This window comes from Symsagittifera roscoffensis, chromosome 7, assembly GCF_963678635.1.
Source record: "Symsagittifera roscoffensis chromosome 7, txSymRosc1.1, whole genome shotgun sequence".
Lineage (NCBI taxonomy): Eukaryota > Metazoa > Xenacoelomorpha > Acoela > Convolutidae > Symsagittifera > Symsagittifera roscoffensis.
Window position 1 is genome coordinate 17,031,493 of NC_087068.1, and position 26,644 is coordinate 17,058,136.

The window sequence follows — 26,644 nt, forward strand, 5'->3', positions numbered from 1 at the left end:
AAAACAAAAAGAAAAAACTGAAATACACCCGAATACAAAGCTCCTCCCATTTTCAATGGTCGGTACGAAAAAAAACTACATGAGTTTTTTCTTTTGTCTTCCTTTAAATCCCACACGCTATGATAAAAAAGAGAAGGGCATTTTGTAATTTTTTGATAGTGTGAACAAACGTTAAAAAATTCAAGGCAGCCGACAATGAGCAGAGTTTATAAACTACCCAAAAGTTACGTCAATTATGTAGGAGTTTTCCTGATTTGCGTAATTATGAAACAACCGTTACATCATTGTTATATTACAGCTCCGTATAATCGGCTGCTTTATATGGTAGCTGGCTCGGGTCTAGGACAACAAGCCAACGGGACTTCAGGCCGAAATTTTAACTTTATAATGATCTATAAGCACTATTTTTCATCTGATTTAAAAAAAAAAGGCAAGTTTAGTCGATAATGAGCGTTTTTTTATGACAATGCACCCCTTAGGAAGGGCATTCATAAATCAGCAGGATTTTGAAATGAATAATTTAGAAACGTAAATAACGCCTTCAAAAATGTTTTAAATTTTAACTTACCTTAACATCAATTAAAAGTTAATTTTTTTAAACCAGCCAAAAACTGAAAGGAAAAGCCATGGAATTGAGAATATTTTTAGACCACTTTTCAATTCATTCATATTTCATGACTTTTTGAGAAAAACTTTGGCTTGAAATCCCTTATTTTACAATTCGGCTTGATGTCACGTCGACTTGATATCCGGCACCGAGCTGGCTCATATTGCAACTGGATTATCTACCACATGCTAAACAAGATTGCTCGTATATCCGAACAAAGCTCTGAAAATTTCGGCTGCGCTTAGTGCCAATTGAATTTTTTTTTGCTTGAGTATTTTTTTTTTTTTTTTTCCTCATTTATTCCCCACACACAATGTAAAATACTACGGGTGTATTTTTCGTCTCGTTTTTTGATGATAGAGTTAAATGGTCTCAATTCAGTTTGAAACGCATTAATTCGCTTCTTATGCAATATATGGCAATTTAATTATCCCAAAGTGGCCAAATTTGCAATTTTCAAACGCCTGTAATTTTATAAAAAATGATCACAGGTGAAATAATTTTTTAAATTTGAGCCCATGATAACATTATTTCTCAGATGGTATAAAAAAAATTGACAAAAACGCTTAGTTAACAATTCGAAAATCGACTGAATAAAAAAAGCAACAGCAAGCATACTAATCCCCACTTTCTTCGAAAGTCGGAACAAAAAGTTAAGCTATTAATTGATTCAATTCGCAGTTCACGCATGTTATAAATATGCAGCATGTTGCGCGTTAATTATTCTAAATTGGTCATTTATCATTATTACACCTCCATGACTTCACAAAAATTTATTCGGGGTTTAAAAAAACTCAGATGGTGGAAAAAATTATCGAAAGTTGAAATTTGACTGAACACAAAAAAGACACCCCAGCTTAAAAAATATTTCCACATATTTCAAGCCAGAAAAATAAAAAATAATCAATCTGAATGGAATATAAACCAATCTAAATCTATTTTTTTCATTTCTCCTATATTTTTTCTGTGACATTTTAAACCGATTCAATTTAATTTGAATAGTTTTTTATACCTTCTATAATAATAACTTCATACAGGTTTGGGCCTTCAATTTTTTTTTCAAGAGAAATACTACACAATTGCCTACGTGGTTTGGTTTTTAAATTTCTAAAGTTCAATTCAAACTCTGTTAGTAAAATGGAAGAAAAATAGTTCTAACGGTGCATATCAGTTTTTAGATTTCCGTGTGGAAAAAGAACAATTATTCATTGACCAAATCTTTTCAAATTGGAGGACTTCAAAAAAATGGGTCACTCGTAATCGATTTAATATCTTGAAAAAATCAATAAAAAAGGAGAAATCTCTGGTAACAATTTATAAATCATAATTGATGGCAATTTTTTCATATAATTCAAAAATTGAAAACTCGAAAAAATGCAACAAAGTGAATGATTAATGTGTAAAGCCTCGTTTTTCCAACCATTGAAAATGGGGAGAAACTTTCTATTTGGATGTGTTTTAGTTTTTTCTTTTTTTTCCACACAAAATCAGGTACCACAAGTAATCATCGGATTATTAAAGCCCTTTCATATTAAAGACTTTTCAGTCGTAATTCAAACTATATTTCCGAAAAATCTTCAAAAAAATTATGTCGAGAAAAAATTCTAATTTCAATCGTAAAATCTCTTTTAGTCAAATAAATTGTTTGTTTATTTTTCAATCAGTTTTTTGTTGCTTTTTCGAGTCAGTTCTAAGTTATGCTATGCCTAAACGAAGAAATTCATAACTGGTTAGTTTTGCAGGAGAGTGTTCGTAAGAAAGACAGGGCGAAGGAGTTGACAGAAGTGGCCCTCTTCTGCGAGGAGGTCGCAGTGGACTTGACCACCATCGCCACTGGAGTAGTGTCCACCGGATCCATTCTCAAGGTCAGTCAAATGTTCTATAAAAGTGAGTGATCGATCCGTGAACAATCCGATCAGTGATTGAACAATCCGTGAACAAGAAACTTCAGTGGCGTCGAGGTGCTTTTAAGAGAATGAACGTAGTGAACACTCTTATATAAGTCTTGGTGATTTTTTGGTTTTTTGTTGTAGACTAGCTGTAATATTTCAGCTCTAACATTCAAAACTGTAATCTTTATACAGGCCGTGGACCATAGAAACATGCAGATACTTGACGTCTTGATGGAGTGTGAACAAAAAGAAGTTGTGGCACATTCTGCAGTCCAGAAATACCTCTCAGATATCTGGATGGGGGGACTACATCTCCCCACGTCCAAAATCCTCCTCCTTTTTGGCACCATTTTATTTCCCCCTTGCTTTGCATTTTTCTGCTTCCCTGTTAAATTCATGCGTATGAACAAAGTCCCAATAGTCAAAATGATGTTATACCTGACATCGCATATTTACTTAATTTTATTACTCACTCTAACTGTCGCGTTTCGACTTTACGAAGTGGAAGAAGATTACCTAATAGTTCCACCGTGGTATGAGTTCGGGTTATTAATCATGATGAGCGGTTTATTACTTTCAGAACTAACCAGTCCGTCTGACAAATCAGGTCTTGGTTGGATCAAGATCATTGTTATAGTCATGGCAGCCATATCGATGGCCATCCACATGTTTAATGCGGTTTCTAGCGGGGGTTTGGAATATCAATATAATACAATATACGTCAGAAATCAGCTCTTAGGAGCTTCGATACCTCTGACATTTGTGCAGTTCCTGGACTTCTTGACATTTCATCACCTTTTCGGACCCTGGGCGATTATTATTTTTGACTTAATGAAGGATCTGTTTCGATTTATGATTCTGCTAAGTTTGTTTCTGCTTGGGTTCACTCTGGAGATGACTGCTCTTAACCAGCCAGCTTATCCGAAGAAATTTTGCGAGGAGATTGGTCTCTACCCGGTAGAGTACCCAACGGGTAAGATTGAAAATTAATGATCGAGTAATAAGTGCTCAAACTAAAAAAAATGAGTTCACAAAAATTAGGTTTTTCTGAAAAAAAACATATGCGGATTTTAGATCCCAAAAGCACGTGGTCGTTTTCTCGTTTTCACAGACTTGATCGAACCAACCAATTACTTGTTTACTGTCTTCAAATCCGGGATTATGCTTTAATTTAATAAGTTATATGAGGAGATTATCATTGCCAACTGAAAAATAGTCGCAGATTGTAAAACACCAAAAATCCAGCTCAGCTAAGTCTGTCAAAATGTTTTTGGGATATTAAGACCCGCACATGTTTTCAGTTTTTTAGTTGTCTTCAGTCATTTGAAAAAATTATTATTTGATGTTTTTCCCCGATTTTGACAGGTAAGGAGATCCCCTATAAGGAGGGTATGTCTGTTCTTGGGAAGCAGTTTGAGAAGCTGGCCTTCGCCTTGTTTGGTCTGACAGATGACGACGACATGATCAAGGACTCCGTGTGTATTCCCTCCTGGGGGAGGAGTCTCATCGTGTTCACTTATGGAGTGTACCTCGTCATTTCCATCATCGTGCTCGTAAGTAGATACCCGGGATGACAGGAGGTGCTTAACATTTGAATAGGTTCCAAAGTCGAGGCTACGACATATCTTTCGACTTTTATGATTTGCGAGTGCAAATCCACGCTCGATGGGCAATCTTAAATTGAGCTCAAATTCGAAACGCACCACGCTTCAGCCGAGACATTTATGTGTGTCGTGGTCTCTTGTTTTCGAGGACACTTAATATCAAAACAGAGACCAGAAGTTGTTATGATACAAATCTCGAGCAGGGATCATGGTTGGCATCGAAACACTGATCCTACTATTTATAGAAAGATTTTTAAACTATCGCTTCTTAACTATAAGACATATTATAGTGAGCTTACTAACCCCCCTATTAGCGTTCTTCCATGAGATGTGACTATGTTGAAAGTTAAAGTTAACTAACTTCCGTGCATGATTTTTAACGGTTTTTTAACCAATAAAATGTAACTTCAAAAAGTGACTCGATTGCTTCTCTCAGGTGAATCTGTTGATTGCGATGATGAGTGACACGTACCAGAGGATCCAGCGCCAGTCGGACACGGAGTGGAAGTTCGGCAGGGCCAAGTTGATCCGCAGCATGAACCAGAGGAGTCCCACCGCACCCCCTCTCAATCTGGTGCTGGAGATCCTCATCTGGATCAAGAAGTTATGCGTCAACAGAGGTGAAAACAGGGGCGGATTTAGGGTGGGCGGGGGGCGGACGCCTTTTCTCCTCAGGGATTCGACCCCCTGCTGACCCAAAGGGTCCCACCTTTGTACTATTTTTCAATATCCATTTTTGGTGATGGACCCTAAAAAATTTTTAAAGGCGCCTTTGGCGCCAATATATACTAATTTTGAGGGGGGAGCGCGCGCTAGAAAAACGCGATTTTTTGGTTCAAGTTTTCCAAATTTTGCCAGCGGCACCAAAATTTGGCCAAAATAGGGACAAAACAATGCTTTGGGAGAGCTCGAAAAATCAATTTGGTCGACCCAAAAAAAAAGGTCTAAATTTCGAAAATTTTTTGAAAATCCGCCCCTCCTCGAGAAAATCCTAGATCCGCCTCTGGTGAAAAATATACAATAACTCTTTTCTTAGTTTGAGAGTCTTACTCAGAATTGAGGACACGAATTTCAAATTGAGCAAAAAAATAACGAATTTGAAAAAAAAGTACACTTTGTGTTGTCTATAATATGCAATCTTCTGCATTGGGTTGCGAATTGTGTGTGTATATTCAGAGAACATCTTCGGTATCCAGCGAGTGCAGGAGGAAGAGGAGTCTGAATCGGAGCAAGTGGCTAGAGCAGAGTCCAGATCTTCAGTTGGGGCCGGCAGGGCTAAAATGAAAGGGGACAAGAGAGAAGAGGAGGGAGCCGGGGGGACGGGAGGGGGACCTGTCAAGATTGAACACGTAATCTTCTGAATTGTTCAAAAGCGGAAAATTGCATAAAATTGGTTGACTAAATTGATTTTTCGAGCTCTCCCAAACAACTAGAAAGACGCTGTTTTGGCAAAATTTTGAAAAAAAAACTGGCCAGAAAAGGCTTTTTTAAAAAAATGTTGACCAAAAAATCTCGTTTTTTTTTCGGCGCGCGTTTCCCCCTCAAAATTAGTAAATATTGGTGCCAAAGGCGCCCTTAGAAAACTTTTTTTAGGGTCTGTCAGCCAAAATGGAGATATCTCAAAATAGTATAAAGGGGGCCCTTTGGGTCGGCAGGGGGTCGAATCCCTGAGGGGTGGATGAGGGGTCGATACTGATCATAAGGTCTTGTCGAGAACTTTAGAAATACAAACTTGATAGTGGTTTTCAAGAGCGCAAAAATTAATAGTTAAAATAACTTCGACAAAATGTTTAAACATTTTTTGAAAATTCCCATCTTAGATCCGCGCCCCCATGAAAATCTTGTCTAGATCTGCCCTACTGAAAATAATCAATCAGGGTCACCATAATCTCAAAACTTAGTGCTGATTTTTATCTCCGTTGGGTAAAAAAACAAAGTTTCTGTTAGTTTTTCAATGTTTGCCTACGACGGCACAGAATTAAAGCCAAGTAGCAAAAAGATCGATGCTATAAACACAACTTTTTGTATTATTTTTATTTCGATTTGATCCGATGGAGTTTCTATGGCTCAAGAGCATCCAACAAAAAGTAAAAAAAAATGCCGATAGAGGCCATTACTAGGCCAAACTGTGTATTTTGTGAATTGTAAGCGGACTCCGCAAGGACGCTCTCTTTGTTCTTTTTTTTTTTTTTTTTTCGTTTTTTTAATCATTCCGAAAAATTTTTAACGTATGTTTAAATACTTTTCTCTGGATTCCAGGAACAGACCGACACAAAACTGTGCGCCTATCCAGCGCACAGTGTGGCTTCGTAAAGGCCATTTTCAGAAATTTGACAGAATTTAGTTGTGTCTCATGAGAAATCTAATCTGTAATTAGATATTAAGTTATCTAAAGTTCACAATTGCCGTTAAAAACCGGATACGCTACTTCTGTTACTTATTTTGCTCCGACTTCTGAAGAAAACGACAGAATCTTTATGATTGGAGTCCTTTTTTATTCAATATTATCTTTTAAATTGGTTTTTTTGGCAAAATAGGTACACCAACTGAAAACTATCAACATCTCGAGCTCAAATTCAAAATTTTTTTAGCCTTTAACTTATTTTGAGAAGTTACCTGGGTTTAAAAATGGCCGTATGGGACAACTAATGCGCGCAAAATGTAAATTTTTTAGTGGATGCGCAGCAAACTCAGCGAACGAAACAAGCTCAGAGATCATTCCAATCTAAATTGCGACATGATAACTCAACCAATTATTGACATAATGTGTTGGAAAATGCGAAAGAAATGAAATTAATGGCTTATATGTGCTGTGGGGCGAAAAAAGATTTCACAAAAAGTAAATAAACATTTTTTTAAAATATCAAGGTTTTTTGGTAAAAGTTAATTGAGGCATCTGGAATTAGATTCTTAGATCGAGAAGCGTCCACAAAAATGTTTTTAGATTGAAAAGCATGCGTCCGTAAAAAAATCGGTCCGATTGAATCAAACTTTCAGCTCGATAGAAATTGTATAATTTCGTCGAGGAATAAAAATTTGAATCCAACCTTGTCGACCGCGGCTGAATTAAGCTTCGCTTACACCTTGGCAGCGAGTTTTTGTATTATGCAGAAATATACAAGGATAGCCGGTTACTGTGCAAGTAGCACTGGATGTTCCGACCATAATCTTAAAAAGTACCAAAACATTTTTTTCCAAAATATTGCCGTTTTTTCTGCATGGTGTGATAAAAAATTTTAATGAAAATATTTTTGCGAAAAAATTTAGAAATTTGAAGATTTTGATTGCCAAATAAAAACTTTCCAAAAATTAACTTTACTCGAGCAAAACTAAGTTGTCATTCTCGAATTTAAGCATAAAAAGCTTTTGTAAGTCTGCTTAGCCTCACCTTATCAGCTCAAAGTTAGACAAAAATCAAAGTCTTCAAACCGGTTTTTCTCGACACTGATAATTTTTTGTGGGAACTTTTTAAATATGGTTCAAATAAAAACTGAAAGGGATAAATCACTCAATTCAGTCCGGTGATTGTTTGTGGTACCTGATTTGGCTTGGACAAAAAATAGAAAAAACTAAAACACGCCCAAAGACAATGTGCCTCCGTATTTTGTAAAAGGTCGGAAAATTTAAAGAAGTGCAATCATTTTTCGAAAAGTTTCGAGGTTTCGAAGAAGATAGTATGGGAAATTTGCGATAAATCAAGCGCAAATTCTGGTATTCTCGTGGAGCGTAATAAGTGATTAAACCCGACGTTTTCGATAAAAATTATGCGCAAATTTTTTTCCAAGTTGAGTTTAGACTTGTTAGTTGCTTCAAAGAATTAGTTTCTATTTATTTGAGGGCCATGTAGGTTTGTGTTCATATTGGTTGTAGATGAAAGTGATTCTAGAAAAGAAGTTTCATCTTGTTTTTTTTATAATATGTATCGAAAATCTCATTAGTCTAAAACCATCGGACACTATTTAACTTTCGCTAACATCATGTTCGATACTTTGGCCTTGAATGTTCTTGCAAGATTTGAGAAGACAGGCGGAACCAAAAATTAAATGCAAAACTTGTGAAGAGTCAGTTGTTCAATTTCAGATTGGGATGAGGTCAAAATTTTTAAGAGTCGATGAACGTAGTTCAGAGACTCTCACATGGCTCGTGATAAATTTTTTTTTTTTTTTAGTAAGAATCTAAAGGCTTGTTCAGCCTCAAAATTGTTTTTTCGCGGTTTGACTTTTGATTGCTTTTTAAGTACAGTTTATTTCCTTTTTTACAAGGAAGGCAAAATACCCTGTCGAATTGGGTTAATTTTATCAAAAAACTGTCAATTATAAATAGCTCTAAAAATTTAAACAGCTTTGAAGCCATCTAATTTTCTTCCTTGAAATATAAAAGTTTTTAAAAAAACAAGTCAGTAGTTTTATTTGTTTGCTTGCGTTCTTGGATTATTTTCCAACTGTATGTTGGCTATGTAATAGTTTTTCAGTTATCATCTGGATTTCCTCTCAGAGTTCTTCTTTTTGTCCGTTCGTGTGAAAACTGCAGTTGTAATTAAATTAACCAAGCCATTCTGCTAAATTAGCAAGAAAGAGGTAGTCAACTTGGTCATAGGTTTCATCAGTGCAAAGATCATAAGATCTAAACTCCGCAAAACGATTTATGATCAGCTGAATAAATATTTTATATCAAAATTTTGGCCTTGTTTTTGTTTGTTGAAAGCCCTGATTTGTGACTTGTGGTAGATGAAATCAATTTTTACCTTCTTGATAAATTTTAACGATCAAAAAATTGGCTAGATTGCGTTATTGAGTTTTTCTCAAAATAACCTGGAGTTAAAGAAGAGGAATGAATCGCACATCGCACATCGCAACGAATCAGAGATGCTGAATCAGAGTTCAACGTCATTCTAATTTGAATGAAAAGTAATTTTTGAAGATACTTCCTCAACAAAATTTAGTGGAGGCGATCATTTGTAACAAGCGACCATTTTTTATCTCCAAATTGAAGGCGAATACTAATTCACGCACCCTATACAGCTGGTGCCGAACAGAAAAGGTTATCAAAGTAAAAAATGAAACCAGCGCTCCATTGCTGCCAAAGCATTTTTAGGAATTGTTACACCCAAACGTCTTTGTACAAAACTGCTATTTTCTTGACATTGTTTTGCGAATGCATGCGCGAAAATGACTTGATGGGGGAGACGAACCAAATTTTGACAGTTTTGGATGTTTTCATTCTAATTAGGTTATTGTAAATATGCAAGTCCGACAACGATCAGTTTATCTTCTTTTTTCTGAATGAGAGTTTTATTTTCTGACTGTAAATTCTGCATTTTGTTTTATCGCGCACCACAAGAAAATTTGAAATCGTTAGTCATTTAAAGTTAAATTTTTCACAATAAAAAATGTTTTGCTTTGAAAAATCCAATTTCCGCCTACTAGGTGGCCAAAAAACTGCAAATTCATTCCAAATATAACCACATAATCTACAAACTTATAAAAATTTCAATTTCTTGGCTGACCTTTCTCATCTTTTAAATCGTGTTTTACTCCAATCTTTGTCAAAGATCAAAATTCAAAACAAAATTTCTCTGATACCAAATTCTAATCAGCTGCAATACAAGTGTATCCAAAATTTTTTGGACGCATAAGCATAACCGTTAAAAATTCTCTGTAAAATATGCCGAAAAGCTTTCTAACTGTTTTTTCAAGCCGTTCTTCACAGACATTCAGTACGCTTCTTATAAATTTAACTCGACTGTTATACAAGTGCAAAACATAACAGTCGATTGACAATTCGTTCCCTACAGATCACCAACAAATCCTTCTTTTTTGTTCAAATACATTCTATCATCGAATTCTCTCAACAATTTTGAAGCTTTGTGTATCAAAAAACATTTTTTTGATTGACAAAATCATTAGAGTCGCAGGAGTGGTTCTCTAAAGGGTATATTTTGGATTTCATTGTTTCTCTTCAATCCTTTTCTATTTTTCGAATGCATGATTAATACTGCCAGCATGGTGTCGAAAATCCAATGAACCTTGCATATCTCTCCTCAGGAATTCGTGAAAAACACCGGAGTGTTGATTGGTGTTTCGACAATTGCAAGATTCTGATTTTTATCTGGCGCTACTATGATCTCTGACAATAAATGTGCAAGAATCGAATCTCCAGGACTTTTAGGCCTCCCGACAACCAGAATTTCGATTACTCGAAAAAAATTCAAATGTTCCAGAGATGTTGCAAAGAGACAACCTAATTATGCGATGCAACTTCAAAAGTTTTCAGTTGCTTGGTTTTTCTTTGTTTTCAATGCTTTCTTTTTCATGCAGTGCTTGCTTGAGATAAACTTTATTTTCGTCTGCACACAGTTTGTTTTTTGCAAGCAATGGAAATTTCAAATTTTCAAAATTCGTTCAATTTTTGAAGCAAACGAGACCATTAATTGAGTCTTATTGGATATTTTTCATTATCTCATTTGAGCATTTTATATAAAAAAAGTGATCCGACTAAATCTAAGATTGACTTAGTTTTATACAGTAACGGTCTCATCATTCAAAACGAACGAGCTAAAATCATCGTTATTCTATTTTCTGTAAAACAAAATGAAATTTTGAAAAGAAACATGAACAAAACCAGGAATTTTTTGCCTTGTAGCTTGCTGGAAAAACTTTTGATGTTTTTGCGATTTGATTTGGATTACAAAACATTTTGAAACTAAAAAAAAAGTTTTAAAAAATTCTAGATCTATCGAAGGTTCTTATGTCTGGGTTATCTAGATTTTTAAATTCAAGTCTCATGAAATTGAACTGAGTTTATTTTATCATTATAATTGATTTTAAAAAATTCTGGAAAACTTTCGAATTTTTGATACACCTAGTTTAAAAAAAAACTTTCAGCTCATCAATATTTGGAATAGTGTTCATTTAACATAGCGCATACTGAACTTGGTTTGATAGACAAGATGCCCAAGTTTTCGTAATGCGACAACTCGCGACAAAATACAACTCGCAATAAAAGAGAACTCGCATTAACAGGCAATTTGCAATAAACTCAACGCCGCAGTCGCACCAAGAGTTTGATCCCAACTGTTCTAACCTCATCTAATTTGATTTCAACCAATTCTGCTTTTCCTCTCAGTCGGTTCGAGTGAAAAGTAATTTTTTTCGCCTATTGAATTTTTCAAAAGTTAAAAACTTTTTATTTATTTCTTAAGACCGGATTGGCGAATGACAGATTTTCGGTTATACTCCCCAAATGATAAAAAAAATATTCCGTTACTTTTGTTACGAAAGCCGGAACAACAAGACTGCTTATATCAAGGCAAAGGCATGAATGTTCCGACTGCTTTTTTTTGGCAATTAACAGGCAATTTGCAAAAAACTCAACGCCGCAGTCGCACCAAGAGTTTGATGCCAACTGTTCTAACCTCATCTAATTTGATTTCAACCAATTCTGCTCTTCCTCTCAGTCGGTTCGAGTGATAAGTAATTTTTTTCGCCTATTGAAATTTTCAAAAGTTAAAAACTTTTTATTTATTTCTTAAGCCCTGATTGGCGAATGACAGATTGTCGGTTATACTCCCCAAATGATAAAAAACATCCCGTTACTTTTGTTACGAAAGCCGGAACAACAAGACTGCTTATATCAAGGCAAAGGCATGAATGTTCCGACTGCTTTTTTGATTAAAATTTTTTTAAAACAAGATTTTTTCGAAAGTCAACCCCCGACACGCTATATAAGTACAAAGTGATAGATTTTGCTCCTAGTAACAAATCAAATTTGGCAAATAGCATGCTTGAACCAACTTGGAACAATTTCTAAGACGGATTAAATCTCCGCTTATGCGTTAATAGTGTGAAATATATTGCTAGTTTATTGTCCAAAATTGGCGAAAATGGCAACCTTTAAACCCCCATAAGTTTACAAAAAAAAGATCGCAGAAGAAATATCTTTTCAAATTTGACCTCAGTGCAACAATACTTTTCAGAAGATATAAAAAATTCCGTCAAAAATGGCTAGTTAAAACATCGAAATTTGTCCGAAGAAAAAAAAACCACTCCGAGCACAAATATTCCGTCACTTTCTTCGAAAATCGGAACAAAAAGTGGAAGTCAATGTGGCTTCTCGAAAATTAAAGTGATTTTTACGTAAAAATTCAGGTTTTTTATCCCGAGCGTGAAATCAAGCTTGAAAAATGAAAAAAAATGCCTTTTAAATAAAAATTAAAACCGCATTTGGGATCCCTTTTATGAAATTTATGTGAATAATACGGCGAAGAAATAAAAAAAGCTACTTTGACGCTAAATTTAGTAAATATGCTTCTTTTCCATTTTACTATCTTGCATTTCCTAGTAATTTTGATCCAATTTCAAATTTTAAAATTTTTCAATTTCATTTTTCATCATTTAGGAGAGGGGTGGGGGATATTACCGAAAAGACCCCACATTGGTACACCTGGATCATTTTTAATTCACTGATTATTTTCACTTGTGAGCTAAACGTTAAGAAGCAGTTCTGTTGCATATGTTTGATTGACAGGTGTGTGATTGGAAGAATGTGAGCAGACGTTACAAGGACATGCACCAGATTGACCTTGAGGAGTTAGAGAAGACCAGAAACAAGTCGGCCGAGGCAAGTGCCTAGATTTTACAATGCGCATTATCCCATTCCACTGCCTTGATTTGACGCCATGTTTATTTTTAAATTTTGATTCATGGTTTGATTTTGATGAAATGTTTTAAGGACGAAACTATACCACATGCAAACAGCTGGTCATTTTTGGATGAATTAATCTTTAAAAACTATCCAAAACTATGCAAGCTTCAAAAAATTCAATCAAATTGGTTTGAAATTTGTCAACTCAAAAACATGAGCCAAAGCAGTAAATATAGATTTCATTTAAGGAACCCGGGAAAATGAACATTATGTCTCCGATGTCGGGCAAAACAGCGGACGAGCAGTAATCAACTTACTTCAACAGATTTGAGAAGCGAAGCGCATTTTTCGATGAATTGTCGAGTACGAATCCGGCGAATTGAGCAACTGAAGATAAAGAAAATTGTACTTTTGGCGCCCGAGTTTGAAGAAACTGGTCACTGTCTCCAATTATACCTTGTTGAATAAATAGTGTCAATAGGAATCAATAAGTGAACTGTCCATCTCCCCTATTATTTTTAACTTACTACCGATTGCGATTGATTGGCACTGGTCTCTAAATCATCGATACTTGATAATTTATTTTCTGGGATTTATTGGTTATTCCTCATTTCAAGTTCAATTAGGGCCTGTTTAAAAAAACGGTTTTGAAACAAAAAATATATTAAAAAGTAATGAACATCAATGCATTAATCTATATAATACAGCGATAAGTGACATAATTTCAACATCTCTTATCGATAAAGTAGCGGAAAATGATGACAAAAAATAAAAACATCAAAAGTTGCATTACTTGATTCAATTATAATTACAATTTTTATTCATATTATCAATCTTTTCATGAGCCAATCGGTCTTCATCTTCGAAGAGAAATTTGACATACCTGATTTGTTACCATTAAATTTGTCGAATTTTACCATTTATGATCGAATCTATGTAGATATCTGTAACATTTGTACATAGATACATAGATAAAACTCTGAACAAACTGTGTTTTTATTTTGATAGTGTTCATGTATTCAAAAGAGTTTATTTATCTTGAATTATGGAATGCGGATGATGATTGGATTTGATGGTCTTTTGGAGTAGTTTTTTGTCTGAAGGGCAAAAGACAAATGTCGATTAATTTGATGACCAGTAAAGACATTCGCGAGAAGTTCTCGAGGCCAGTGATCTCATTTGCGTCAGACAAATCTGAAAAAAAAAATCAAATTAATAGAAAAAAACCACGCCACTACCTTTGGAAACCTACAACTTTGTAATCTATAGAGGCTAGAGCAAACTTTTTATAAATATACAAAAATCACAAGTAGTGGTAATAATATACAAAAATCTAATTAGCTTTTACCAGTTATGACGCAGTCTGAAATGTTTTCCGCGCAAATTTTGGTACTCTACAAATATCCTAGAGGATAGAGCATGGTATCAAATTTCAGTCTTTCAGTGGTGATGTCGATTTAAAAAAAACGATTCGAAAAAAGTCTCTCAGTTTTTGTAACTCAGAGATAATTAAGTCAGGGAAGTAAACAGCAATGTAATAAGTCTTTCTTTTTCAAAGGAAATTTAATTGGAATACTGCAATTTTTGAGCATTTTGAATTCCTTACATGAAACATTTGAGCCTGATAAGTGGCTTATAAAAACCAAAAAACAGTTCAACACGAAATAGCAATTGCATTTTCCCAACGTTTTTTTTATATTACGCTAATTTTTCTAATTAAAATAATTTTAAATTACATTACTACCACATTCAAGATTACCAAGAAAAGGGTTCACCGTGTTAGGTTGTGTATTTTTGTTTTTTCAGATTCAATTTTTTTATCATCAAAAGTATCGGTTTTGGCGTTTTGCTAATTTTTTTGGTTCAATTTTCGAAAAAAAGTTATCGAATGTTAGAAAAGTCAGTATAGATACTAAATTTTTTTTGTATAAACTCGAACTTTTCAACTGAGTATTGATTTTTCAAACTATTAAGCCAAAATTTCAAAAAAAAACACTTAAAACCGTAAATTTAAGTTAGCACCAACACAAAACAAATGAGAATAGCGTTGAACGATGAGCAACAGCTTTTGAGAAAAATAGTGTTGCAATAACAAACAAACAACTCTAAAAACTAAATAAAATGAGGGATATTCGATGGTTGCGCAAGTCGTGTTCTGATTTCAGATTGAAACAGAAACATGAATAATTTGATTGTGCTCACAAAGTGTGACGCCGCCACCACCACAAAATAAATGTTTTTATCCCTTTGCAAAAGGAAGGGAAATGCTTTTGGAATAATTCGTATAACCTTTTAAGCATTGAGAAATGAAGCGACTATTCTCATTCAAAGCGAATAATAACGATTCCTCTTTGTAAAATACGAGCATACGAAAAATTCTTCTAGTGAGATACGAATGCACGAATAATATTCACGAAAGAATACGAAGTTAAAAAGTAACTTCACGTTTGATACAAAAAAATGGGAGATTTTCCATTTGAGTATAAATAGAAGCTAAAGACTATTGAAATTTATTCCAACAAAATCTCACAAAAAACCAACACCACTCTCTTCAACCACCCCAACCATTCTCTATAAAATATTATCCATTCTCAGTAAAAATACCTCTAATCTCCCCCTTAAAATAAATATTGAGTCAAAGGCAACTTGCAGTAAATTGATACTAAGTTTTTTTTCTAATAAAATATTTTTCAGCGAATTTTAGATTTACTTTCTAAGATAGAAAATAGAAAGGTTACTGTATTTCAAGCAAGCGTTTTGTCCGGCGTACAAAGTATTGCTAGCGTAATAGTAGCACCGTACGATCAACGCACAGAAAGATTAGACTGTGTTTTTTACGTTTCAAAAATTATGCGTTATTTTAACACATTTTTGCAATTGTTTTTTTTCTCAAAGAGAAATTTAAAAGTTGATCATATCTCCTACAGGTAAGCTAAGCGTAGTCAACAGACAGTTGGAAAAGAATCAATGAACGCAAAAAAAACATCAAAAAATGACTTCTTATGAAAAAAAACGTAATTTTCGTAAATTCGAACAAAAATATAGCCGTAAAAATTTATGGATTTCGAGAGCGAAAAGTAATTGCATTTTTGATAAAAGTAACCCAATTTGAGGAAACTGGAATTTTAGAAAAAGTTATCTTCTAGCGAATGATCTACAATTAAACTCACAACAAAATCAGTACGATCTATAAAAGCGTCTGAACTAATTTATCAACCCTTAAAAAGAAACTACTAAGCTACAGCTTAAGAAACTGAAAAACTGTTCGTTCAGCTGTCAAAAAATTATACTTTGAGGAGTGAGCCATTACTCAAGCTAATCTCAGAAGCAAAAACATCGAGCCGCTTTTTCTTGGCTTTTTCGTCTTGAGAACCTTAAATTTTTGAAAAATCTCCCAAATCATACCTACAATTCTTTTTAAAAGACATATCATGCGATAAGTATTTAAGGCATCTAATTTTGCGTGAAAATTAAGGACATCCAAATGCAAACTTGCGTCCAACATTTAGCAGTCGGAACGGACGTATTTTTTTCCAATAAGAACCTAATCGAGAGGCAGAATGTTTATTGTTTTGATTTTTCCAGACTTGCAGTGGATATATGCAAAAAATCAAACAAAAATACAGCTCTGAAACTTACCATTTAAGCAGTAAAAATTGCTAATAAGGGATAAAATGAAAATTCATTTCTATTTCATGACTAATTCATCGCTAACCCATCGCTAAAAAAATCATCCCTAAATCAGCCCTAATTCAGCACTAACAGTTGCTATTATGGCGAAAAAATTAAAATTCATCGCTAGTTCATCGCTAAAATTTTCGGATTTTCCAGCTATGAATCATTGCTAATTCAGCGCTGAAATTTTCTATTTGGGTAATTATTTAGTGCTAAATTACCGATGGTGAGCACTGTTTTTTCAATTTTCCATCGCTAACTCTCAATAGGAACTCGAATAACCTATTCAAATACAAATTGAAATATTTAATTATAAAATTGATATTTTCGCTTTAAAAAAGACTCACCTGTTAGACATGGTTTTCGTTTTGCCCTTATACACTTGTGAATTTGTCTGTCGGACTGAAGTCGGGACTGTACATATTGGCTCTAGCGTACACTCCACCTCTCGGCTGCTGCATCGAGGCCGAACTGGACTCGGAGTCGAAAGACGACGTCTGTAGTGCCACCGGCTGGTTAGTGTGTTGCTGAATAAATGCCGAAGCCGACATTGGAATGCCTCCCGGTGTTACTATATGCTGCCCGGGATGTGCTCTCTTCGGCGGCGCCGGCGGTGTCACCCGGTTGGCGCCGGGTCGGTTTGACGTCGTCCCGTAGAGAGTCTCAGCGGGGTTTCCGGTGGCTCCGCCAGGAGTCGACAGTCCTAACTGGCTTTGCTGGCGTGGAAGGGAGCACATTCCTTGCATAACAGATGACTGTGGAATTGATGACAAATTAACATTAAGATGATTTGCAGTAGATGCGGATTTTGAGAGTGGAATGATTTCTCCTGTTACCGCGTCGGCCATGCCGTGGAAATAGGCCGGGTTTACTGTCTGTTTGGCGGCAAGAAGGGGTGTTTGATGTATCGCCCCGTCCCCAAGCCCATTTAGCCCTGTTGTCGTTACGTATGTGGGTCCTAGAACTCTTCCTCCGACCGGGAGGGTTTTGGGCGCCTCGAAGGTTTCGGCACCAGAGGCATGTTGCTGCTGCTGTTGTTGTTGTTGTTGTTTACTGGAAAGTGCCTCCTAAATAGAATGACTCAAATAGGTCGCGAAAAACTTTCAATTGCCTTATTTTGCCACCTTTTTGTTGTGAGCGCATGCTTTGAGTGCATTATATTATTTTCATTTTTCAGTTAAATCATTTGTACAAAAAGCAAATCATAGATTTTTGCAAGCTGAAAATTTGAACTGTTTTCTTCAATTTTCTTTTGCAAGAAGCTGGAATTTTTTTGTCCTGGTAGTCATTTTATTGTATTTTTGTTAGCTTAGCGCTTTCAAACAAATCAGTTCACAGTTTTTTCTGTATTATGTAAAGGTCACAATTCCGTTTGCACCGTAAATTTGGTTCCAATTTTGACTTTTTATGGGTTCATTTACACCTGATTCCAGAGCATATAAGGTTATCACAAGGCACCTAAAAAATATAACTCATAACATTTGATTAATGACTTATAAAGTAATTTGCAAAGCAAAAAAGAACATTTGAAAAACCCGCAGCCCATCATTTGAACACCCCGACCTCTCATCAGTATTAATATTTTTGCTAATTTAGTTAGACTTTTCAGCAATTTGAAGCAACTAATTCAGTGCTAGGACAACATTTAGCGAAGTTTTTAATTTTTGATTAACGGGTCTTTTTGGTTACAGTTGTACATCCTAAATGATGAAAATTGAAGATGAAACTGTTTATAACAAAAAAGGATCGTTATCACTAAAAAATGCTAGCTGTCAATATGGCGCAGGCCAAAACAAAAGCGGTTCGAATTCAGCATGAAACAAGTTCTTATCCCTTTTTTTGCACTTTTCTTTACATAAATTTCACATAAATGAGTCCATATGCGCTCTAATTGATATTTAAATCCCATTTTTGTTATTTTTGAGTTGATTCAAGGCTCTAAGGATCAGCCGTGCATTTCTCAGTTATATTGATTCAATTTTAATTTTTTTCATCATTTGGTGGGGTTATAACTTTTTTTTCATCATTTTGGGGGTTATAACCAAAAAAACCCGATTCACTACAATGCAACTTTTTTTTAAATATCAGAATGCAGTGGTTTCGGTCAGCGTTTCATTATTTGCGGGAGCAAGTTTTTAAGACCAAAACTTTATCGAGCAGCAAAGAAGTTTTGGTTTAAGCCATGGAAGAGGAAAACTAGCGTTATAAACAGTTATTTTTACATAAAGTGAAGCCGTTATAACATTGTTGACCAGCAAAACAAAAATAACTGTTTGCATAAATTTTAGATAAAATCTGAAGCATTTGATAGCATTCAAATTTTGCGTTTTTTTATTTCATCCACTTTTACTATATAATTGAGCCTTTTTGTTCTGCTGCTTTTAGCACTGTCATTTATGCTACTTTAATGCGAAGAATGAAATAGAGAAAGAATTACGAAGTTGAATCAGAGTATATAGGCTCTTGCAAAAAAATTCAAAAGCAAAAAAATTCTGTCTACCTTCGCTATTTTTTCACGACTTCATGAGGAATATGGCGCTTGAGCTTTGAATAGCTTCCCTTAGCAAAAATTAATTGAATAAGCTCTGACAGGGGTGGATCTAGGATTTTCTCGAGGGGGGGTGGATTTTCAAAAAAGTTTGTCGACCTTTTTTTTAGGTCGACCGAATTGATTTTTCGATCTCTCCCTATGCACGGTTTAGTCCCTGTTTTGGCCAAATTTTCTGCGCTGCAGGCAAAATGTTGAAAAACAGTCCAAAAAAGGCGTTTTTAGGCACTTTTTGGAAAACTTTGACCAAAAAATCGCGTTTTTTCGGCACGCGCTCCCCCCTTAAAATTAGTATATATTGGCGCCAAAGGCGCCTTTAGAAAAATTATAGGGTCGGTCGACCAAAAATGGGTTTCTTAAAAAGTACCAAAGCGGGACCCTTTGGGTCGGCAGGGGGTCGAATCCCGGAATAAAAGAGTGCGTCCGCCCCACCCCCCCTCCCTAAACCCGCCCCTGAGCTCTGATTAAACTTTGTCAGACAAAATAATATACATATAAGTGGCAGCATGGGTTATATCAGTTCAGTTCAAAGGTCATACTCGGCCACCATCATTTGTCGCGTTACTTGTAACTTACACTATCTAGTTCGTCCTGAAATGAAGATCAAGGTCAACTAATGTTACAGAACAGATAAGACGTGAACATCTAAATACGTCGAACTGAAGTTAAATGTCAAAAAGTTACGCTAACGGATGCTGAAACTAAAACGAAAACTGAAAATCTGAAAATAGACAAGAAAGTGATTTAGGAGAGCTAAGTGATTTTAATGATAATGCAATAGTTTTTTTTCATCCTGAAGTTACTTGTATGAAGTTTTTAAAAACCGAACGTTTACGAAAAGCAACGTCGATACTTATACATTCAAAGCACAGAACTAACAGATTTTTTCTAATGAAAACAACTTGTCTTTTCTTAATAACTTTCGGAGTGATATCTTCTTACGTCTTAATTTTGAAATTCTATATGCTGTAAATTCAGGTCTTTACATTTGTAAGATTCAGTTGTAAGATTGTAAGAAAATTTGTAAGATTCAGGTCCTTACATTACTGCTAGTTTCAACAAAACCTTTCGACAACTGTTTTTGTGACTTATGATAAACATTTTTAAAAAATTACAATGAAAAATTTAAACTTGTGTCAAAAACATTTTATTTTAACATTTAATATATAATAAAATATTCACAAAGAGATGGCGGAGGTAAATTTCGAATTTACAACCACATTGTTCATTTCTTCAAGATTAAGTTTAACATATAGGGTTTAGGATAAATTTTTGAATTTTGAAGTAAAAGTTTTAGCAAATTTTACCTCACAATGTTGATAGCAAGCTATATGTTTTCAGTTTTTTTTACATCCTTGATAAAAAGTAAATCAGCAATTGAAAGCTTGCAAACTGAAGGAATTTTCATTCAGATGCATATATTGTTTTTTTTTCTTAGCACATCAATTATCAGCGCCCAACTTCAAAAAAAGCTCAGCAGCCAATGTCTTGTTTCCTTTCTTAATCACAGATTTCATTGAGTCGCAAAAAGACAATTTATTTCTTACAAAAATTCGAGTTCACTAAAAAATTTGTAAAATAAAATTTACTACTACCCCAGATACCATCGGTGAATTATAATTTTTGTTTTGCGATTTCAAAAATTGTTTCAGAAGTAAACTCAAACTTCAAGCCGAACTTTTTGTGGTAAAGTTTCAAAGTAAACTCAAACTTCAAGTCGAGCTTTTTTTGTTAATCATAATTTCTGGTTCAAAATATTTAAAAATTACATCTTTCACATTTTACATGTTTTAAACCTTCACAATGGAACATTTATATAAACACACTTAAACTGGTTTTGTATATCAAATTTTATGCAGACTAAATAAAGATTTTATACAAAACATATACAAATTATATTTAGTTTTGATACAGACACTACCCGCACTGGAGTTTCTTGAATAATAGTCAGTATCCATAAAACTACAAAGGTAAAAGATTAGAATCCATTAAAAAAGATTATAATGCTAATATTTTTTATGCCATTATTATCCATTATAATCGATTATAATGGAACTTTTGAGAGGTTAATTAATCATGAAACTTACAACTTTTTTCAAAGTTGTTTTATTTCCTGTTTAGTGCAGTTGCTACGTATTACGTTTCATGAAATGTTATATTTACATTTCACATTAAAATTTATTTTTTGTTGTCTCTACTTTTTCAAATCATCTCATTTTACATCCCTTTTAACTTACCCCCACTTTACTCCCCCCCCTCGTTTACGCCCCTCCCTGCAAGTTTACCACAAGCGCCATTTGCATTCCCTTATGACTGAACATGGGTGACTTTTTATTGGTAGACTTAGGGGAAGGGGTTAATGATTGTTCCTTTGTTACAGCTAATTCTACTTAGTTACAGATAAAAATAAGTTTAAGAAGTGAATTAATCTCAAAGTTAAAACATTAAATAGTGAGAGAGCATTCTCTTTGCCGGAGTGAATGAACATAACAAGGTCAAATCTAAACTAACCAGTTAAAGTAATTTAAGACTAATTAAATTAAATAAGAAAGAATGGTATGATTCGCAACATTCCCTTTAGTGGGAAAAAAAATAAACTACTATACGCTACAATACGTAACAGGATAACTGACCCTTTTCTCCCCCTTAAGGAGTCCACCAAGGGATTGAAAAAAAATTAAGTACTGCCCAATACAACAGTGAAATTTTAATGCTCCGAAGGAGTGACTGATTAGAAAGAGGAATAGCACAATTCATGATTCCGGCGGATTATAATCAATGACTACAAAAAGTAGATAGATTCTAACTGCACTGTAATGAAGTACTAATAAAATTATTAAAGTCTAAATGCGAGTTTTTGTTTTAGTTTAACTGTCCCCTTCCATAAATTTCTTTAACTCCGCGTTGAATATTTCATTATTCAAGTCTATATAGTTGTCAAAACTATTCACAGCGTCTCTCAGGGATTCATCAGTGGAGATAATAGAGATTTGTTTGAGGATGAGGAGATCGCTGAGCCGGATGTACCTTCTTCCGATTGGATGTCAAAAATAGGAGTTTGGATATCCGAGGGATTCTTTGTAATGATTTGTGTGAAGGAGCCCGAACTGTCGTTTTTGTCCAGAGGTATTGGGTTTTTCGCGGAGCCTGGTTGGTTTTCGTTCTCATCTATAATATCTATGTACAACCTTTAACCATAGAATTGGGGAGGTCCAACATTTCGACTCGAACGTCTTAATTTAAAATCATTACCAGTGATAATGGTCTCCTTTGGATGCCTTTCCTCAGTAATCGCGTTTTCATCAGAGGAGTCTTCTATCTCGAAAACTGGAAATTCGACAGGATTTTCTCCCTCCGATTCCTTCGTTGTATCCAACGGAGCGTTTGGGCCTTCCGATGTTGCTGTAGTAGAAGGTTTGCTAGGTGAGTGTGAAGTACTTTGGGCTGCTGGTTTTATACTGATTGGACATTCCGCTGAGTCCATCGAAGATTTTATATTAGTTTGATATGTTTGAGGATCTAATGATGAGGTAGGTTCTTCGTTAAAAATGGGGTTATCCGAAATGAAACGTTCTCTTATCATTTTCCTGCATGGAAAACCACCCGCGATCCACTCCCAATCACTAATGTCAGATGTATCCGACGGAATGAACATGGATTCGTCACCTGCTAGATATCAAGTGTTAAAAGTCGAGACTTTATTTCGGGTTCGTTTTGGCTTGTTGGATTTAGTTGGTTGATTTATCCCTCTAGACCTAGTGGTGACCGGAGTAGGCAGCTCTATTTGTCGTCTCGTTTTAGGGCCTAGTTTCCGCGTCTGTTGGGGCTTTGTTTTGTTAGTCTTTCTTGGACCTACTTATAAATCAGTGTTAATAAAAGAAGGGAAACAAATATTTCCTTTGAATGAACGGATTGTACAAGATTTAGACTTTGGGATGGCGATGTCCGATTTTCTAATGATTTTTCCGTCGGATAGTTCAACCGTAGATTTTGTTGAGTTTAATTTTTTCTGACCCAGCTGTTTATAGAAGGGATTTCCGTTTATACTTCCATTCGTCTTTCGGAGTAAATTAGCTTTTAGTGGGCTGTTTAGAGAAACTCGGGAAGATGAAGGTTTTGAAGCTGTAGGGTGGTCTGAATCGTAACCTTTCTCAAGTGGTGACTGGTTCTTCTTTGGTACTAGACAGTCTTTGTGCCCGTCTTCTATCCAATCGTCCGCGTTCCAGTCAAGATCGACTTCCCTTTGTCTAAAAATCCACCGGATAATTTACTAGATGCCAATTGTTTCCAGATCGTGTTCGGTTTTCTATTAAAATGTATTTCGAACGGTGAACATTTTATTTTTGATTGAAAGGAAGATCGTAAGTTCCAAATGATTTTCGAGATAGCAAATTGTAATGTAGGTTTTTGTTGTTCTTGTGACATTGCTAATAATTTAATTTTTACAGTATGAACAAGTTTTTCTACAAGGCCGTTAGAGCGATGGTCCCCAACTGTACAAAATATTAATTTGATATTAGTAGAATTACAAAATAGTTTAAAATCCTGACTAGTAAAACAGGATGCGTGGTCGACATGAATAGAATTAGAAATCCCATGGAGGTAAAAATAATCTTGAAAAAATTCGATTACCGTGTTTGATGACGTTGAAGATGTAATTTTAGCTGATGGAAATTTTGAGAAACGGTCTATACATCATAAAATGTATTTATTCTTTCCCCAGGTGTTATCTAATGGGCCGGCGAAATCGAGGTTAAGTTCCTCATTAGGTTCGGATAAAACGGGAAGTTCGCTAATTTGTGTGGTAGGTACAATGCTTTTTATATTCTTACCAGTTTGGGTGCATTGGGTACAGTTAATCCCATGGAAGTAGATCTGCCGGTTAATGTGAGGCCACCAAATATATTGTGCTAAGTATTTCATACCGAATTGGCCAGGGTGGGATTCGTGTAAAGTTTTTAAAACGGCGTTTCGAAGTGTAAAAGAAATAACCAATTTTCCATCCATATATAATAATCCGTCAGATTCATGAAGGTCTTTCGAAAATTGGTACAGGTAACGGGAATTTGCATTGATGCTTTTTACTTTGTTCTGAAGAGCTTTCACATTTGGGTTTAACATTTTGTCGTTTTTCGTTAGTAATGCGACCATTTTTGCGTTCAATAACGTGTTTAGATCCAAAGGTCTTTCAGGTAACTTGAGATTTTCTCGATATTTTTTTACTAATTTTTTGTGTTCAGAAGAAATTTGGAAATCGATTGAGACCTGTATTCCGGAGGTGGAAGGATTAACTACAATTTGGTTATTAGACATATTTACACAATTTTTAAGTTTAAAATCCGAAGGAATACTAATTAAACTACTATTAAGAATTAAGAAATATATAAAGGCTGATTTTGATAAAAAGATTTTAGTAGGATCAAGGTTTGAAAAGTCCGAGGGAATGCATTTAGAGTTACAAAGTTCTGTTCTATAATGTTTTTGATTGCAAATTGGAATGGAAGAATTAATGAAATTCATTGCTGTAATTATTACGTGATTGCGTAATCTCGTGTAATTGGAATTTTCCAATATTGAACTAACTGATTTACATAATGAATTGTCGTTATCCAACGGATTGAGTGCGTTGTAAATTTTTTTGGTAGTTGCTACTACGAATTCTTCATCGTAATGTGATGGGGGGATTGCTTTTCCCGAAGGAGATCTTGAAATAAGGTCAGTAAAACCCATGTCTTTTCCCGCTAAATGCTTTATAGTAAAATTAAATGGTAGAAGACAATCTACCCATCTTGTCAATCGGCTATGATACATTTTGTTTCCGTGATTAGGTGACAAAGCGGAAAATAGAGCTTTGTGGTCGGTAATAATTTCAAATTCTGAGCCGTAGAGATAGTTTTCGTAATGTTCTACCGCTCATACAACTCCTAATAACTCTAATTCGTTTGTTGAATATTTGGATTCGTGGGGATTTGAAAATCTTGAAGCAATCGATACTATTTTCCAGTCGTTCCCGTGGAGTTGTTCGAGGGATGCACCGAACCCGTTATGTGAAGCGTCGATTTTCACTCTCGTGATTCTTTTAACGTCGAAGTGAGTGTTTTGTGTAAGATTGACTAGTTCTAGTTTTATCTTATCGAACTCTTTTGTATGATCTTCATTCCAAAGGAAAATCGACTTCTTGTTTAAAAGAGGTCTTAGCGGGCTTCCGAGGGATGCTAGTAATGGTACAAATTTGATGTACTGATTAGTTGACGCGAAGAATGATCTAAATTCCTTTAGATTTTTTGGAATTGGGATATCTTTAATCGCTTTGGTTTTATCGATTAGTGGAGCGATTCCAGATTTCGATATTTTAAAACCAATTCATTCGATTTCTTTTTGGAAAATTTAGCATTTCGATCATTTAACTGCAAAATTGTAACTGTCTAACGTTGATAAAATTTTGTGAACAATTTTCTTGTGGTAAATAAAACTTCCTTTGGAAGCGACTAAAATGTCGTCTAGGTAACAATTGGTAAAAGGAATATTTCCCAGTGTCGAGTCCATGGATCTTTGCAATTCATTGGGCATATCGTCGAGTCCATAAAAACCGGTTAAGAATTGATATGTGCCCGTTATATCTTCGCCTACTAGGCTAAAATTGCATTGACTGCTAGTAAAATTGTCTAACGAAAGTTGACTATATGCATTCTTTAGATCTAGATTGGTGAACCACACTTCTCCGGTGGAATTGTTGGAAATTTGAGCCGCTACATTGTCCACTAATTCATGTATGTTGGGCATCTGGTATTTGTTCTTGTAAATTTGTTTGTTGATAAATTTTGAATCTAGGGCTAAGTTTATTGATTTGTCCTTTTTACAAGTGATAACTATCGGGCTAATAATTCTGTCATCGTCGCAATTTTCTAATTTTTTGATATGTCCTTCGGATTTGAGTCTGAAAAATTTTGCTATTACTGAATCCAGTAAATGTAATGGGACTCACCTGCCTTTTAGTTGAATTGGCTTTAGTGGTTCGTGAAAGTGTGTTATTTTTGTTTGATTTTTTATTTTTCCAATCCAAAGGAATTGTTTGAAAGTGTTGGAAATCATGTCTATTTCATTCTCTTTGTCAGGTGATGTAATTAAATTGATAGCAATACAAGTTTTCTTGTTTATGTGTAGCGGGTAATATTTCTGTGAAACTTCGATTCCCACTTTGGCAAATTGTTTTCCTCAAGATGTTTCTTTCATGTCCTTTTGTTAGGAAGAAGTGGCATTCCTTATGAGACCATCCATTTGAGCAAATGGGAACAATTACTTTTCCAGTGATTTTTATTGCATTGTTCGTAAATCCGCATTAAAGTTCTTTAGTCGCTTGATCCACTGGATATATCTTCACATAAGGATCTCGTAACTTCAACTCGTGTAGGACGTTTTATTTAAGGAAACTCACGGGGCTAGCTGAATCCACCTGTATATTGAGAATTACTTAGTTTTCGTTTCCTAGGCCGATGTTTAAAAGTTTCTTCAATTCCTTTCCTTGATCGACGTAGATAGTTGTTACGTTTAATACAGAGTAATCATCGTTATCGCTCTGTCCGGACTCCGACCATGCGTTGATTACTCCACAGCATTCTCTATTAGCGCGGTCGTTATTTACATCCGGATGTTTCGAAGGATAATTACAATCTGT

The 26,644-nt window shown here is 34.9% G+C and overlaps 2 protein-coding genes across 7 annotated transcripts in view; one reads left to right on the forward strand and one right to left on the reverse strand.

Moving 5' to 3' along the window:
* Positions 1-13,429, forward strand: part of LOC134850922 (uncharacterized) — a gene marked incomplete in the record, with an annotated part of 66,924 nt that extends 53,495 nt beyond the window's left edge. The window contains 7 exon segments of the mRNA XM_063866729.1: positions 2,350-2,472; positions 2,692-3,472; positions 3,865-4,052; positions 4,540-4,723; positions 5,280-5,452; positions 12,630-12,722; positions 12,995-13,429. Coding sequence (XP_063722799.1) covers positions 2,350-2,472; positions 2,692-3,472; positions 3,865-4,052; positions 4,540-4,723; positions 5,280-5,452; positions 12,630-12,722; positions 12,995-13,054 — 1,602 coding nt within the window.
* Positions 13,430-13,774: 345 nt separating this feature from the next.
* Positions 13,775-26,644, reverse strand: part of LOC134850923 (glutamate receptor ionotropic, NMDA 1-like) — a 73,208-nt gene continuing 60,338 nt past the window's right edge. For 5 of the 6 annotated variants that reach the window (XM_063866734.1, XM_063866730.1, XM_063866732.1 and 2 more), the window contains 3 exons: positions 19,546-19,560; positions 16,769-17,488; positions 13,775-13,940 (listed from right to left, as the gene is read on the reverse strand). In XM_063866734.1, the coding sequence (XP_063722804.1) occupies positions 16,796-17,488; positions 19,546-19,560 (708 nt within the window). In that variant the 3' untranslated portion in view covers positions 13,775-13,940; positions 16,769-16,795. The remainder of the gene's footprint in view (positions 13,941-16,768; positions 17,489-19,545; positions 19,561-26,644) is intronic. The other variant, XM_063866735.1, reaches the window with a different exon arrangement.